A 15,608-nucleotide genomic window follows, 5' to 3' on the forward strand; every position below is an offset into this window, starting at 1 on the left:
ACACGCACCAGAGCCACAAACACAAACCTTTACAGAAGGGAAAAAAACAGTAAAAGTTGGTCTTTCTGTCGGTGTTGGAATTTTCTCCTTTGGAGATTTTTTCAGACTGAGATAGGTATAGTTTTGGTTCTTCAAATGAAGGGATATTGGGAGTGGGCAGAAAAATGGTGCTGGGACCATAGATAAGCCATAAATGTACAATGTCAGATACTGAATGAACATATTGTCTACTCATGCTCCTGTTTCTTACATTATAATCTTTGCATTCTACCACTGAAACAGGAAACTGACATCCCTCTCATCAAATTGAAAACCACCCCACTGCACAGCACCATTCCCTCTTTTGATCACGATCTGGCTGCCTCTGGCATGAGTTGAAGAGTGTGGTGCTGGAAAAGCACAGCAGGTCACACAGCATTGATCTTCAGCACCTGCAGTCCTCACTTTCTCCTGCCACTAACATGAACACACTCAGCTGTTAAGAGCAAGGATATTCATTCAGTGAATGGTTTTGTGAATTGTCCAGAGGGAAAAGTGAGTGAAAACCAGTCATGCTAGGAAGTGAATGTGCTGGACTTCCATTTTGAAGCAAACAAGATACATTGGACCAGTATCTCTCAATCACCATATTCAATATTTCTTATCCTTCTGGGTGAGTGGGTATAGTATGTCTGGCCCTAGGGGTACAGTATCTCATCCGGTGATGGCCATCCCCAATAAACATATGCTCAGCCCACGTTATGAGCATTGGCAGCCTTTATAGCCTCATTGAGATATAGAAAATGATGAGGAGGATATATAGACTAGTTCGGAAGAAACCTTTCCCCTTTGGTAGAAGGGTCAATTACCAGGGGACACAGTTTTAAGGCAAGGGATAGGAGATTTAGAGGAGATTTAAGGACGATTTTTTCAGCTAGAGTCAGAGTCATAAAGATGTACAGAATGGAAACAGACCCTTCGGTCCAACCAGTCCATACCGATCAGATATCCCAACCCATTCTAGTCCCACCTGCCAGCATCCAGCCCATATCCCCCCAAATCCTTCCTATTAGTATACCCATCCAAATGCCTTTCAAATGTTGCAATTGTACCAGCCTCCACCACTTCCTCTAGCAGCTCATTCCATACACATACCACCCTCTGTGTGAAAAAGTTGCCCCGTGGGTCTCTTTTATATCTTTCCCCTCTCACTCTAAACCTATGGCCTCTAGTTCTGGACTCCCTGACTCCAGGGAAAAGACTTTGTCTATTTACCCTATCCATGCCCCACATAATTTTGTAAATCTCTATAAAGTCACCCCTCAGCCTCTGACGCTCCAGGGAAAACAGCCCCCGCCTGTACAGCCACTCTTGTAGCTCAAATCCTCCAACCCTGGCAACATCCATGTAAATCTTTTCTGAACTGTTTCAAGTTTCACAACATCTTTCCGATAAGAAGGAGACCAAAATTGCATGCAATATTCCAACAGCGGCCTAACCAATGTCCTGTACAGCCACAACATGACCTCCCAACTCCTGTACTCAATACTCTGACCAATAAAGAAAAGCATACCAAATGCGTTCTACACTATCCTGTGACTCCACTTTCAAGGAGCTATGAACCTGCACTCCAAGATCTCTTTGTTCAGCAACACTCCTTAGGACCTTACCATTAAGCGTATAAGTCCTGCTAAGATTTGCTTTCCCAAAATGCAGCACCTCGCATTTGCCTGAATTCAACTCCATCTGCCACTTCTCAGCCATTGGCCTATCTGATCAAGATCCTGTTGTAATCTGAGGTAACCCTCTTCTTTGTCCACTACACCTCCAATTTTGGTATCATCTGCAAACTTACTAACTGTACCTCTTATGCTCACATCCAAATCATTTGAGGTTGGTGAATATCTGTAAACCACTGCCTGAAAGTATGACAGAAGCTGGACCTCTCAAGGTGTTTACTCATTGAAACTCCAAGTGCTGGAAAATGGGATTAGAATAGATGGAAACTGAACAAAAACAGAAGAGTTTTCTTTGTTTTTGATCCCTTACATCTGCAGTTCTTTGTTTTAGATTAGAATAGATGGATATTTGCTGACAGGCAGGAACAATCATCTCTTTCTGTGCTGTTAACATCTCAATTTTTAAAAAAATCCTTGTGTGATGTGGGCGTCACTGGCTGGGCCCAGCATTTATTGCCCATCCCTAGTTGCCCTTTGAGAAGGTGGTGGTGAGCTGCCTTCTTTAACTGCTGCAGACTCTAAGCTGTTCAGACAGAAATCCTGGAAACATGGGACAGCCAGTAAGATAATATAATGATCAGGGCAGTGGATAATTACCAGGCTAAAAATAATGTATAACGGTGTGGGGAAATAGTAGGAGATTGGCATCAGCTAATAACAGTCCATTAACAGTGCAGGCTCGATGGGCAGAATGGCCACCTTCTGCGCCCCACTACTTCTATGTGCAATAGTTTATTTCGCTGTTTCACTCTCTGAATAAAGTAAAGCTGGGTTCCGTTGTTTCCTTTGCTAGGGTTATCTATTGTGAGAAGGGCCCAGACCTCTCGGTTGCCATGGTGCTCCAGGCTCGCCCTCACCTGTAGGCCGCTGCGCTTGTTCCAGCTGAAGATACTGCCCGGGTACCCGCTCAATGCCAGCAGCAACTCGTGGATCATCTCCTCGCTATAGACCCCAGTGACAACGACCGCCCTCACTCTCCGATTCCTTTTGGGCTTTTTTTTTGTTTTTAGAAACAACCAATTTGCGCGGACCGCCCAACGGCGCCAACGGACGCCGCCATATTTGAGACTGGCAACCGAAAGCTCCAAGTAATTGCGTCGTTGTCTGCCATGTTTAGTCCTGGCAAGTTACTCCTCTCGCCATCTTTGTTGCTGGCACGAACCTGGTGGAACAGGCTGCGGCTGCTGCCATCTTTCATGCTGGCTTGTGTGTTCCCTTGTGAAATTTTATGTTGTTTAGTAACAATGGTCGTCTGACCATATGTGTGTGTACAAGTGTCAATGTTTTAGCCACATTTCTTAATATTTGTACATGGAATCCAGTGGCACAACCAACCATTTTTGGTGGTGTTTGTGCTTCTTGAGACAAAATTACAAATTGCTGAAAAAGCTCAGCAGGTCTGGCAGCATCTGGGGAGAGTAACCCTTCCTCAGAACTGATGATAGCCAGGAAAATGTCGGTTTATCTTTCTTGAAATGTGGAAAGGATTAAAAACTGGTTCCATTTGCCTTGTATGCTTGAAAAATGGAACTTTACTGCATCGAGTACATTCATTTCCTAAATTCATTTCCTAGTTTTATTGATTTGCCTTAACTATTTTTTCCTCTGTGGATAATATTGGATAGATGGGTCCTTAAGGAGCGATACTGACTCAGCAACACTGAAGGAGCAGCAATATCTTTCCATATCAGGATGGTTTGGAGTGGAACTTGCAGATGCTACTGTACCCATGTATCTGATGACCTTGTGCTTCTAGATGCTAGAGGTTGCAGGTTGGAAGGTGCTGTTGTTCTTCAAAAAACTCAAGTTTGTGAGACATGATTTTGCATGCACAAAGCCATGTTGACTATCTCTAATCAGTCCTTGTCTTTCCAAATACACATATATGCTGTCCCTCAGGATTCCCTTCAACAACTTGCCCACCACTGATGTCAGGCTCACTGGTCTATAGTTCTCTGGCTTGTCCTTACCACCCTTCTTAAACAGTGGTACCACAGTAGCCAACCTCCAGTCTTTTACTCTTTATTCATCAGAAAGCCACATCGCCACATCTGAATTCCCAATTTCCTACATTTGGAGGACAGCTAACATATTGACAATACCGATCTATTTTGACTCATTATCTATTCTGAAATAAGGAAAATAGGTCAAGCAGAATCACAGTCGTAGAGTAAGAGAGCTGTACAGCAGGGAAACAGACCTTTTGTTCAACTCATCTATGCCAACCAGATATCCTAAATTAACCTAATCCCATTTGCCAGCACTTGGTTCAAATCCCTCCAAACCCTTCCTAATCATATACCCATTCAGATGCCTCTTAAATGCTGTAATTGTACCAGCCTCCACCACTTCCCCAGGCAGCTCATTCCATATATGCACCACCCTCTGTGTGAAAAAGTTGCCCCTTAAGTCCCTTTTATATCTTTCGCTCTAACCCTAAACCTACCCCTCTAGTTTTGGACTCCCCTACCCTGGGGAAAAGGCCTTGGTTATTTACCCTATCCATGCCCCTGATTTTATAAACTTCGATAAGGTCACACCTCAAAGTCTGATGCTCTAGGGAAAATATCTCCAGCCTATTCAGCCTCTCATGATAAAACAAACCCTCCAACCCCGGCATCATCCTTGTTAATCTCTTCTGCATCATTTCAAGTTGAACAATATTCTTCCTATAGCAGGGTGACCAGAAATGAATCCACTATGGCAAAAGTGACCTAATCAATGTCCTTTACAGCTGCAATATGACATCCCAACTCCCATACTCAATGCACTGACCAATAAAGGCAACAAGTGTACCAAATGCCTTCTTCACTACCCTGTCTACCTGTGACTCCACCTTCAAGGAACTATACACACTTGCATCCAAGGTCTCTTTGATTGGCAATTCTCCCCAGGACCCTACATTGTGTCTAAATCCTGTCCTGATTTGCCTTACCAAAATGCAACTCCTCACATTTGTCTAAATTAAACTCCATCTGCCACTGCCAAGCCCATCGGCCCATCTCATCAAGGTCCCTTTGTACTCTGAGCTAACCTTCTTTGTTGTCCACTGCACCATCAATTTTGGTGTCATCTGCAAACTTACTAACCATTGTAAATGCATATTTTATTTTGCCATTTGTACATTGAGATGGGAATTGCAGGTTAGACGAGACATTTTCACCTATCTCCAAAATCATCTTGCTGTAGTTCTCAGCAATGACAAGGTGCCATGAACAGTATAATTGTGTTGTACTGAGCCACACAGATGGTTAACTGATACAGGCCTAACTCTGTTGACACAACAACTTCCATCTCCATTAATATTGCATGTTACTGACAGCAGAAACAGGGTAATTTGCCCATCTATCCATGCAAGTGTTTAATCTGCTCATGAGCTGTTCCCACTCAGGCCCACGCTCCTCCATTCCCTGAATACCTAATGTATTGCTTTAAACACTAATGAAACAGCTCAGTTAAGCTTTGCTAGACTAATACCTAGACTGAGAGAATTCTCTTATGAAGGAAGGTCAGACTGGCTTCTCTACTGGAGTTTAGAAGGGTAAAAGGTAACTTAATTGAAAGATACACGATCCTGAGGGATCTTCACAGGGTGGATGTGGGGAGGACTTTTTTATTCATTCATGGGCTGAGGGCATCGCTGGCTAGGCAGCATTTATTGCCCATTCCTGATTTTGCCCAAAAGGCAGTTAAGAGCCAACCACATTGCTGTGGGTCTGGAGTCACATGTAGGCCAGACCAGGTAAAGATGGCAGTTTCCTTCCCTAAAGGACATTAGTGAAACAGATGGATTTTTCTGACAATTGACAATGGATTCACAGTCATCACTTGACTCCTAATCCCAGAATTATTTTTTCGTTGAATTCAAATTCTACCATGTGCTGACAGAATCTAGAACTAATGATCATTGTTTAAAAATCAGGTTTTGCTGAAACAGAGGTCAACTGTTTTCCCTCAAAGGGTTGGGAGTCTTTGGAATTTTCTGTGAAAAAGCGCTGGAAGCAGAGCGGTGATATTCTTAAGGCAGAGGTAGCTAGATTCTTGTTAAGCAAAGGGGCTGAAAGGTTATGAGGGCTAGCCAGGATTTGAAGTTGCAATCAGAGCAGCCATGATCTTACACAATGGTGGGAAAGACATAAGGGGCTGAATGGACTGTTCATGCTCCTTGTTTATTTGTTCATAATCTCAAAGCGTAGAAAACAGAAAGGTACCACAAAACTAAAGGTTGGGAATGAATAACAAAATGTGGGTTTTTGAGGTGGTTTTGAACTCCCCTGAGCCTGGGGATAAGACTCTTATCCATGCCCCACATGATTTTATGAACTCCAATAAAGTCAGCCTTCAGCCTCCAGTCAAAAAAGTCCCAGTCTTTCCAGACTATTTGTACATTTCAAACCCTCCATTCCTGACAACATCCTGGTAAATCTTTTCTGAACTCTCTCCAGTTTAATAAGATACTTCCTTACAGGCTTGGAAAGTTAACTTGTTTCTCTCTCCACAGATGCTGCCAACCCTTCTGTTTTTATTTCAGATTTTCTGCATTAACAATATTTTGCTTTTATGACCATCCTGTCTTGGAACTTTATAATCCTCCCTTCACCATCCCTGGGTTGACTTTCTCGGGTCCACTTCCAAACAGCACTGTCTCTGTACCCCCAAGGACTGCAGTGGTTCAAAAAGGCAGCTCACCACCACCCTCTTTGGGGCAATTGGGGATGGACAGTAAATGTTATCCCAGCTAAGGAAAAGTAAAAGGAACATGTAATTGAGGACAGTAATGGATAACATTTTCATAGAATCCCTACTGTGTGGAAGCAGGCCAATCAGCCCCTTTGAAGAGCATCCCACCCATACCCAGCCAATCCCTCCCTATCCCTATAACCGTGCAATTTCCCGTGGCCTACCCACCTGACCTGCACATCTTTGGACTGTGGGAGGAAACCGGAGAACCCAGAAGAAACCAAATAGACACGGGAAGAATGTGTAAACTCCACATGGACAGTTGGTCATAATTTTATAATGCATTTTCCAACAACGTGCATGTTTTTGACACTTTTATTCTTTTATGTGAATCGGACAGAAAATATTATACTCAATATTATATTTATCTAATATCTTTTTAATGCTCAAGCTTGGGTTTAGAGAGGGATTTTTCTGGCTTCTGTAAGAACTTGCATTGGAGTTTGCTTTTGCAGCAGGCGGAACTTTCCAGAGCTTCAGAAGGCTTTGCCACCTCATTCCATGCTCCTACCTTTGTCTCCAACAGGTAGGCATTTTTGTTGACGGAATATTCTTTAACGTTGCCATCATCTGTTGCTGAGGTCCCACCACAGACAAATATCATGTCTCTGATCAGGCACATGGCGTGACACACCTCCAACTTGGTTGCGTTGGGGAGCAGCGGGATCCTCTTGGGCAACTTATTGGCTTTGAACTTCTGCAAGCTGACCTCGATGGTGTGCTTGTGGCTCTGCATGATGAGGGCTGTGTCCCCTTGGAAGGAGATGACTGGCCTGTGTTTGAACTCGATGGGGAATGTCAAGCTTTGCTTGACCTCCCCTGTTATGGTGTCGAAACAGTCAATGACACCAACCCTGGAAATTCGATCATTGATCATGCACCTCCCTGTCGCTATGTAGATGTACCTGTCCCCTTTGGTCACCACTTCAGCACAATCCATGGGAACACTCATCCTTCCAACGGAAGTCCATTTCTCCTTCTTCTCATCGTACCTATAAATGGTGGAGATGTACTTCCTCGGTGCCACACTCCCTCCTACTGTGTACACTATACCATTGCAGGCTACCATGGAATGGAAGACTAGTCCAAGTGGGAGGTCTGGCAGTTTGTTCCAGGTATTTTTGTCCAGGTCATACCTCCACGCAGCCTTCAGACTGGCATTTTGCTCATTGGTGCCCCCTGTCACATACAGGTACTTGCTGGTGCAGATGGCGCCCAGAGCCGCCGCGCGGTACGGCATATGGGTGATTTTAATCCATTTATTCTCATCAACGACGTAGGCGTAGACTGCGTTGCGGAAACTGCCATCTGAACTTTGACCCCCCAGGACAAGGACCACATCGAGCAGAGCCCCTTTTCGCTGGAAGTACGCTAGACTGGTCAGGTTTTCCTGCTTGCGATGGCTCAGCACGTCCACAATAGCGCACACACACGTGGTGTTGTTCTTGATTAGGGGCTCATTGCTGCTGATGTCTGACAGAACCTCGTCAGCGATACCGTTCAGGTAAATGTAAGAGAAAAGTTTAGGAAAGTAACCTTTCCTGTCTTCTAAATTATGGTTAGTCCACCTCAGGATGGTCTGCAGGACCTGGTCTTCGTTGGAAGTGTGGAGGTCTTCATCCTTGACCAATTTCAGTAAGACGTGGTATGGACATTCCACAAACTCCTTTGTTTCACTCAGAATGAAGAACCGGTCTTTGACGTATAAGTAGACCGTAGCAGCCAGGTCTGATAAGTCATAAGTCTCTGCTAACATGAGCGTGTACATGTAACTTTGCCTGTCTAAGACAAGCTCCAAGTACTCGACACAATGGGACTTGAGTCGCTTTATCATGAAATACTTGGCCCCCTTTAACAGATCCTCCACATTTTTGTCAGCGATTATAATCTTACCCGTGTAGAAGTATTCCAACAGCTGTTCCACAGACACTGGGCTCATGTAATCAATGTCAATGGTGACAGACAGTTCATCTGACGGTTGGATATTGCAGCTGTGGATTAAGTCCTTGACGTAAGGACTGACAGCTGTCAGGATGTTCTGATGGGCGGAGAATGAATGGGAGCCCACATTGATGACCACGTCACAACATTCCTTCTTTTGCCTCTGGGCGTTGAGAGATTGTAAAATGTAGGTGCTGTGTTTATGGTCATCAAATTCCAGCTTCATTCTCAGAGGGCCGAAATGGTTCTGAAGCTTCTGTGGGTCACCTCTTATAAAAGGAGTTTGTTGTAACCAGGAAGTGACTTAACAAGAAGATCTCTGACCTCACAATTCCTGGGTGGCTCTCACAGTTCTCATGTGGAGAATCTTTGTAATAGATACATCAGAAAACTCTTGGCTTGAGGTGAGCCAGGTTCTAATCACTTTCCCACTGGAAGATGGTAAGAATGGTATTTCCCCCTGGTAAAAATGACCATCCCATCTCCGCACAGTTATGCTCATTTCAGTGGGTTGCTCTCATGTTTCAACCTTCCCGTTTCACAAAGTGTACACAGGATGACACCAAATGGGATTCTTTGTAAGCCCCTTGTTGGTTTTGGAGGCCAACATTCTCAGCACCCCTGTCGCATGGCTGTGGAACATGCGAAGATGCAGAGCGGGCAAGAAAGGAAGCTGAGCGATTTTCACCTTTGGTGGTTGGGGACGCAACCTGGACCTTTTCAAAGGACAAAGCCAACGGTGTGACAGTCCTCTGAAAGGCACATTGATGGGTGTCAAGCAGAAGCAGATTCATTTAGCTTGGGCACCTTTCGCAGGAAGGAAGGCAGGTATGTACCTGAGGAGTTTCTGTACAGAGGGGTGGCTAGGTGACTAGGAAGAGCCCAAAATGCTGCTTCAACAATGGTCCCAAACATAGAAACTAGAAGCAGGAATAAGCCATTTGGTTCTTCAATCCTGCCCTGCACACGGTGAGACACCAACTATGACTGAGGGTGTGGCCACAGGACCTGCTCAGTGGCAGTAGGCTCCAACTCTGAAAACGCCAGCCCACAATGATACCCACAGCAACCATGGCACTTAGGTCAGAAGGTCTCTGACAGACTGGTCCTCTCAGCAAAGAAAAATAAGAGTTCATCTTGTGACAATGCTTCCTCTTTAAAACAAGGTTTATGTTGTCCTTGAGGGGTCGTAAAGGCAGAGGTACCGATTTGTCTGGAAATGGTTACTTTGAACAATAGCAGGGGAGTGGCCAGTTCATCCGGTTCAGGTTTTCTTTCTAGTTTGGTTTGTTGTAGCACATAGTCAGAAAACTCCTGGGGACCTGGAGAAGCAGCCACAGTGAAAAGAGGTTCCATGCTTCAATAGAGGTCTTGCTTGAATGTTCTCTCTGAAACCTCTCTTGAGCCTGCCTGTAAGAACCTGTGTTTGAGTTTACCTTTTGCCAAGGGGTTTGTTTATGGGATGTTGCAGGGATTGGATCAGCTCCTTAGCTAATATGCGATATTGTGTCAGTAGGGTTCTCAAATAAGTTATTCTGAATTCTGTTTTCTTTTGTTCATGTTTCATCTGTAATGTTTAAATAAATTCTGTTCTGTTTAAAACTGAGTGGGTTGACCAACTGCAACACTCCCGGGATATCCTCTTTACATCTGCCTAAAAAAATGTTAGGGTCTGGGCTACCTTCTTAAAATGTTTTGAAGAGGTCTGGCCTGGTTCATAACAATCTCATTCACCAAAAAGGATAACATCCATGGAGGGCTGGATAGGATCGATGCTGAGATAGTGGAGAGAGAAACAGAGTGAACATTTCAGGTCTGTGTCATTTCACCAAAATTGAGGAAATGTTGGAAACATAATAGATTATGAGCAAGTAAGGTGTTAGGGGAAGAGGGTATGAATATCAAAAGGGAGGGAGTATGATAGGAAATCAGGAAAAAAAATTAATGAAAAAAGATTTCATTATATAAAAATGAAAGGGAATGTTAACAGGACAAGCCAAAGATGTCAGAAATTTTTTCATGCTTGGAGAAACTCCCTCCACCATCAACGCTCAGTAGCAGCAGTGTGTACTATCTACAAGATGCGTTGTACAAATTCACCAAAGATCCTTCCAAACCCACAACCACTTCCATCTAGAAGGACAAGGGCAGCAGGTACATGGGAACACCACCCCCTTCAAACTCCCCTCCAAGCCACTCACCATCCTGACTTAGAAACACATCATCCTTCCTTCACTATCACTGTCAAAATCCTGGAATTCCCTCCCCAGGGGAATTGTGGGACTACCAACAACACATGGCAGTCCAGGAAGGTGGCTCACTATCACCATCTCAAAGGCAATTACAGACAGGCATTAAATGCTGCCCAGGCCAGCATGCCTATATTCCATTAATTAATTTTTAAAAAGCTTGGAACTAGCAGTTGCCATAGCCTCAAGACAAGGCTTCATCCTTTTTGGACTGAAATGAGGAGACATTCTTTCACTCAAAAGATGGTGAGTCTTTTAATTTCTCTACTTCAGAGAACTATGGGTGCTCACTCGATGAGTAAATTAAAACTGAGTCATAAATATTTGAAGGCAATCAAGGAATATGGGGTTTGGGCAGAAAATTGGAGTTGAGGTAAGTCAAACATAATTGCATTCAGTGTTGGAACAGGCTTGAGGGGCTGAATGGCCAAATCCTGCTTCTATTTCTAAATTTCTACCCCAGTGAATGACTGAAGTTGAGGTACAGATTTCATTTCTATTCACCAATGGGACGTAGGCATTGCTGGCCGGTTAGCATTTATTGCCCATCCACAGTTGCCCTTGAGAAGGTGATGGTGAGCTCCTTCCTGAGCTGCTGCAGTCCACCTGCTAGAGGTTGACCTTGGTAAGGATGCTGTCAAATATGTTTTTCCCTCTTGTTGGTTCCATCATTACCTGATGCAGATCCAGTATAGCAGCAAAGTCCTTTAGGACCCAGCCAGCTTGATCAGTAGTGCAGTTGCCAAGCCAATCTTGATAGTGGACTTTGAAATCCCCCATCTAGCGTTCATTTTGTGCCCTTGCTGCCCCTTGTATCCCATTGTGCCACCTCTTCTGCTGAGTCAGTCCTGTTGGTGGGACAAGACATATCCAAGGAAGGTGATGGTGGTGTCTGGGACATTGTGTGTAAGGTATGATTCCATGACTATGTCAGGCTGTTGCTTGACTCGTCTGGGAGACAGCTCTCCCAATTTTAGTACGTACCCCTCAATGTTAGTGAGGAGGACCTTGCAGGGTCAACAGGACTGTTTCTGCCTAGGTCGATGCGGATGGTTTCATTTCTTTATTGAGGCTTCATATCGATAACTGAATGACTTGCTAGGCCATTTCAGAGGGCAGTTAAGAGTTAACCATATTGCTGTCAGTCTGAAGTCTCATGTAGGCCAGACCAGGTAAGGATGGCAGATTTCCTTCCCTGAAGGACATTAGTGATCCAAATGGGTTTTCCAACAATCAGCAATGATTTTGTGGACATCAGTAGATTCAGATATTCCAGATTTTTAAATCAAAATTAAATTCCATTACCTGTTTGGAGCCTCGGTCCTCAGAATATTAGCTGAGATTTTACATTAATAGTCTTGTAATAATACACGAGGCCATCACCTCATAGAGAAAGTGAGGACTGCAGATGCTGGAGATCAGAGTTGAAGAGTGTGGTGCTGGAAAAGCACAGCAGGTCAGGCAGCATCCGATGAGCAGGAGAATCGACTTTTCAGGCATGAGCCCTTCATCACCCCTCCATGGCTCTCAGCCATGCTTGGATGTTGAAACAGGCTGGAGGGGCTGAATGGTCTCCTCCATTTCCTCTATCCTAGCCTGCCTTTCAACCTCTGGTGGTGACACAAAGGAAATTCTTGTTTGGTACTGCTGTACCTCAGCTGGAGGCCAATTATTTTTATAGTGGACCCAGTTTCCCTGCTAATTTCCCTTTAGGAATAACCAGACGTAGGGATAGTCGCACAAGGGAGTCAAGGTTTATCAGGAATGGGTGAGAATATGGAATTAAGGTCACAACTAGGGGACATAGGTTTAGGGTGAGAGGAGAAAGATTTAAAAGAGACCTAAGGGGCAACATTTTCATGCAGAGGGTGGTATGTGTATGGAATGAGCTGCCAGAGGAAGTGGTGGAGACTGGTACATTTGCAACATTTAAGAGGCATCTGGATGGGTATATGAATAGGAAGGGTTTGGAGGGATATGGGCCGGGTGCTGGCAGGTGGGACTAGATTGGGTTGGGATATCTGGTCGGCATGGACGGGTTGGACTGAAGGACCTGTTTCCATGCTGTACATCTCTATGACTCGATGACTCTATAACTAGATCAACCATGAGATTATTGAATGACAAAGTAGGATTGAGGTACTGAATGGCCTCCTACTCCCCATGTTTGCCCCACCTCAGAATTATTATCACCCCTATGTACAAAATGGATGGCTGGCTTAGGACTAAAAGACTGAATGTAACAGCAAAATAGTTGTACTTTGAGAGATGTACATAATAAGTAGCGGACCCAAAGAGAGGAGCAGAAGACAGGAGGAAGGAGAGAGTTGAATGTTGGACGAAATATTCACTGGCAGATAGCAGAGTAGACAAGAGAAGGAGTGTATGAATCATATAAAAAAGAGCAGGAAAGGAGAATCACAGAATCATGGTGGGGGCTGGTGCATGACAGCTCAGTGGTTAGCACTGCTGCCTCACAGCGCCAGGGACCTGGATTTGATTCCAGCCTCAGGTGACTGTCTGTGTGGAGCTTGCACATTCTCCCCATTTCTGTGTGGGTTTCCTCTCCTAGTCCAAGATGTTCAGGTTAGGTTGGATTGGCCATGCTAAATTTCCCATAGTGTCAAGGGATATGCAGGCTAGGTGGGTTAGCCATGGTTAAAAACCCTGTGCAGGGTCACAGGATTAGTTGGGCCTAGGTGGGATGCTCTTCCAAGGATTGGTGTGTTCTCAATGGGCTGAATGGTCACTTTATGCACTGTAGAGATTCTGTGATTCATCTAGGAACAGAGAAGAGGCGAAATAATTTTACAGAAAAGGAGAAATGCAGTGTGTGATGCATAATTAAAATGTATTTTTAATACTGGAGAATACTACAAGAACTCGCTCAGTTCATAGTGAGAGAGTAATTACATTCCATCCTTAGGCAATTGGCCATGGTACTCAGTTGGTTGTCATTCTCAAACTTGGCTCTTTACATCTTATTTTAATCAGCTCCCTCCTGTGCTGTGTAAAAATACAATTAATGTCGGGATATGCTTCCTCTGTTTGCTATGTGCTAGCTGGAAGATTTATGCAGGTCAGTGAAATTGTGAACAGCCTTACAATTTCTCAATGTTTATCAGTATCTGTCACCCTCAACAACAGCCTGCATTGATATAGTCCCGGTATTTAGTATATAGTGTATGTAGTTCCTGTCATTATGAATGAGCCAAAGGCACTTTGTAGAAGCATTAATGTATGAAATTTGACAGGTGACAGGATGATGGAGTGTGATGCCTGAAGCTTAGCTGAGCAGGTAGTTTTAAGGAGCATGTTAAAGGTGGAGAGAAATCCGGGGAGGTTTAAGGAGGGAATTCCACAGTTTGGACATTTGAAGGCACTTCCATCAATAATGGGGAATTAACATTGGAAGGACACAAATGGCCGGAATTGTGGGAGCATAGAAATCTGGGAGAACCTCCTCGTCATTGTCCATTCATGCACTTTCTGTCCAAGTGAATATTTGTGGAATTGATATCTGACTTGAGAAGAAAGCTAAGACTTCTTGTCACAATTGTGGGTTTTCACATGGGCCATCAAATGTTGCCTCGTGTGTGTGAAAGGTCTTGAGTCTTCTCTGGTGGTCTGCATTGAGGTTATTCCCTCCCACAGCTTTCCTCTTGCAGAATTCCATCTGTTAGAAACTGGCCCCAGTGGCCAATCTCCAAGTGTGAACCTTTGAACTATTCAATCATGGGGACATCCCAACTCTCTCCTGGCAATTACCAATGTGCACTTTTCAATCAAGGTCACTAGATAGAGATCAGGAGCAGATATGGATTTAACTTAGTGCTGTCACTGGGGGTTGGGTAAGAAAATCAGGACTTATTTGGGTTTATAAAATATTATTTTATGGGATGAAAGCATAAATGCCACCCCTGTTTGCTCTGGAGAAGGTGGTAGGGAGCTGTTCTCCTGAACCATGCAATCTATGTAGTGTTGGCAACTCCTGGGACAAGGGGGTTACATCAGGGCCCAATAACCAGGGCCTGGGTCTTGAGGGGTCCACTGTACTGGGCTAGAGTGAGGGGGTAGGTTCTGCTGCATTGGGTGACTGTGGTGCAACACCTGGGTACATCCACAATGCTGTTAGAAGGGAAAAGTGCAGGCTATTGGAACTGCAAAGCTTTGGAACATAGTAGCTGACATCCCATCACCAATCACCTTTTATTCACAAATGCATAGTGTTTGACAATAGCACCACCTCCCTCTGAGTCAGGCATTCAGAATCCCAGTATCCCTGATATTCATCCTTTTATATCAGCCAGGGCTCCCTGGTTGGACCAGGTTAACAGCCCCCATCAGGGAACTCATATTCTATGAGGTCCGGCTGGCTGACCACACTATAATCACTTCACAGAGTAGATAAAGGCAGGACTGGGCTATTTGACTCCTCAAGTCTGCTCCCTCATTCGGTATGATCACAGCTGATCATCGAGCTCAATACCCTAGTCCAACCTCCTCCCATTTCCCTTGATCCCTTTATCCCCAAGAGCTGTATCGACTCCTTCTTGAAAATGAATGGTAATTTCATTCCAAGTCAGGAGGGAGCTCCACACTACAAAATAGGATTATAGAGCAGCAGAGGAGGAGCAAAGAAGATTTATAACAATGGTATGTGGCCTCCGACGTTCTAACTCTCGGGAAAGATTGAAAAGTCTGGGCTCCTTTCCTCTAGAAAGGTGGAATGATTTCAAGGGGCCTCTGAGATTATCAAACAGTTTGTTAGATATTAAGGCGTTTCTACATGTGGGGGAGACTAGAAGTGGGATTCCCGAATATAAGACAGTGATTAATAAATCCAGTGGGGAATTCAGGAAAATTCTTTTAACCCAGAGAGTAGCAAGAATGTACAAATCACTACCACAGGGAGTAGCTCAGGTCGATACCTTTAAGGGAAAGCTTCAGGAGAAAGGGA

The 15,608-nt window shown here is 44.4% G+C and overlaps 2 protein-coding genes across 4 annotated transcripts in view; both read right to left on the bottom strand.

Moving 5' to 3' along the window:
* The window catches only part of tubgcp4 (tubulin gamma complex component 4), a 48,570-nt gene extending 45,797 nt beyond the window's left edge, over positions 1 to 2,773 (bottom strand). The window contains exon 1 of one of the 3 annotated variants that reach the window (XM_043680426.2): positions 2,576 to 2,773. In XM_043680426.2, coding sequence (XP_043536361.1) covers positions 2,576 to 2,653 — 78 coding nt within the window. In that variant the 5' untranslated portion in view covers positions 2,654 to 2,773. The remainder of the gene's footprint in view (positions 1 to 2,575) is intronic. The other 2 variants (XM_043680427.2, XM_087981942.1) reach the window with 2 other exon arrangements.
* Positions 2,774 to 6,837: 4,064 nt separating this feature from the next.
* On the bottom strand, positions 6,838 to 8,802 carry LOC122542425 (calicin-like). Its single transcript, XM_043680117.2, has one exon. It carries the CDS (start codon positions 8,623 to 8,625, stop codon positions 6,838 to 6,840), a length of 1,788 nt encoding a protein of 595 aa, XP_043536052.1. The 5' UTR covers positions 8,626 to 8,802.
* Between the last annotated feature and the right edge of the window lie 6,806 nt (positions 8,803 to 15,608).

The sequence above is a fragment of the Chiloscyllium plagiosum genome, unplaced genomic scaffold (assembly GCF_037043375.1).
Source record: "Chiloscyllium plagiosum isolate Xiang-an unplaced genomic scaffold, Cpla_swu_hap1 HiC_scaffold_42, whole genome shotgun sequence".
Classification (NCBI taxonomy): Eukaryota; Metazoa; Chordata; class Chondrichthyes; order Orectolobiformes; family Hemiscylliidae; genus Chiloscyllium; species Chiloscyllium plagiosum.

Bases quoted from the DNA above. Each gene is read 5' to 3' on its own strand.
- LOC122542425 (XM_043680117.2), bottom strand. From the start codon at position 8,625: ATGAAGCTGGAATTTGATGACCATAAACACAGCACCTACATTTTACAA.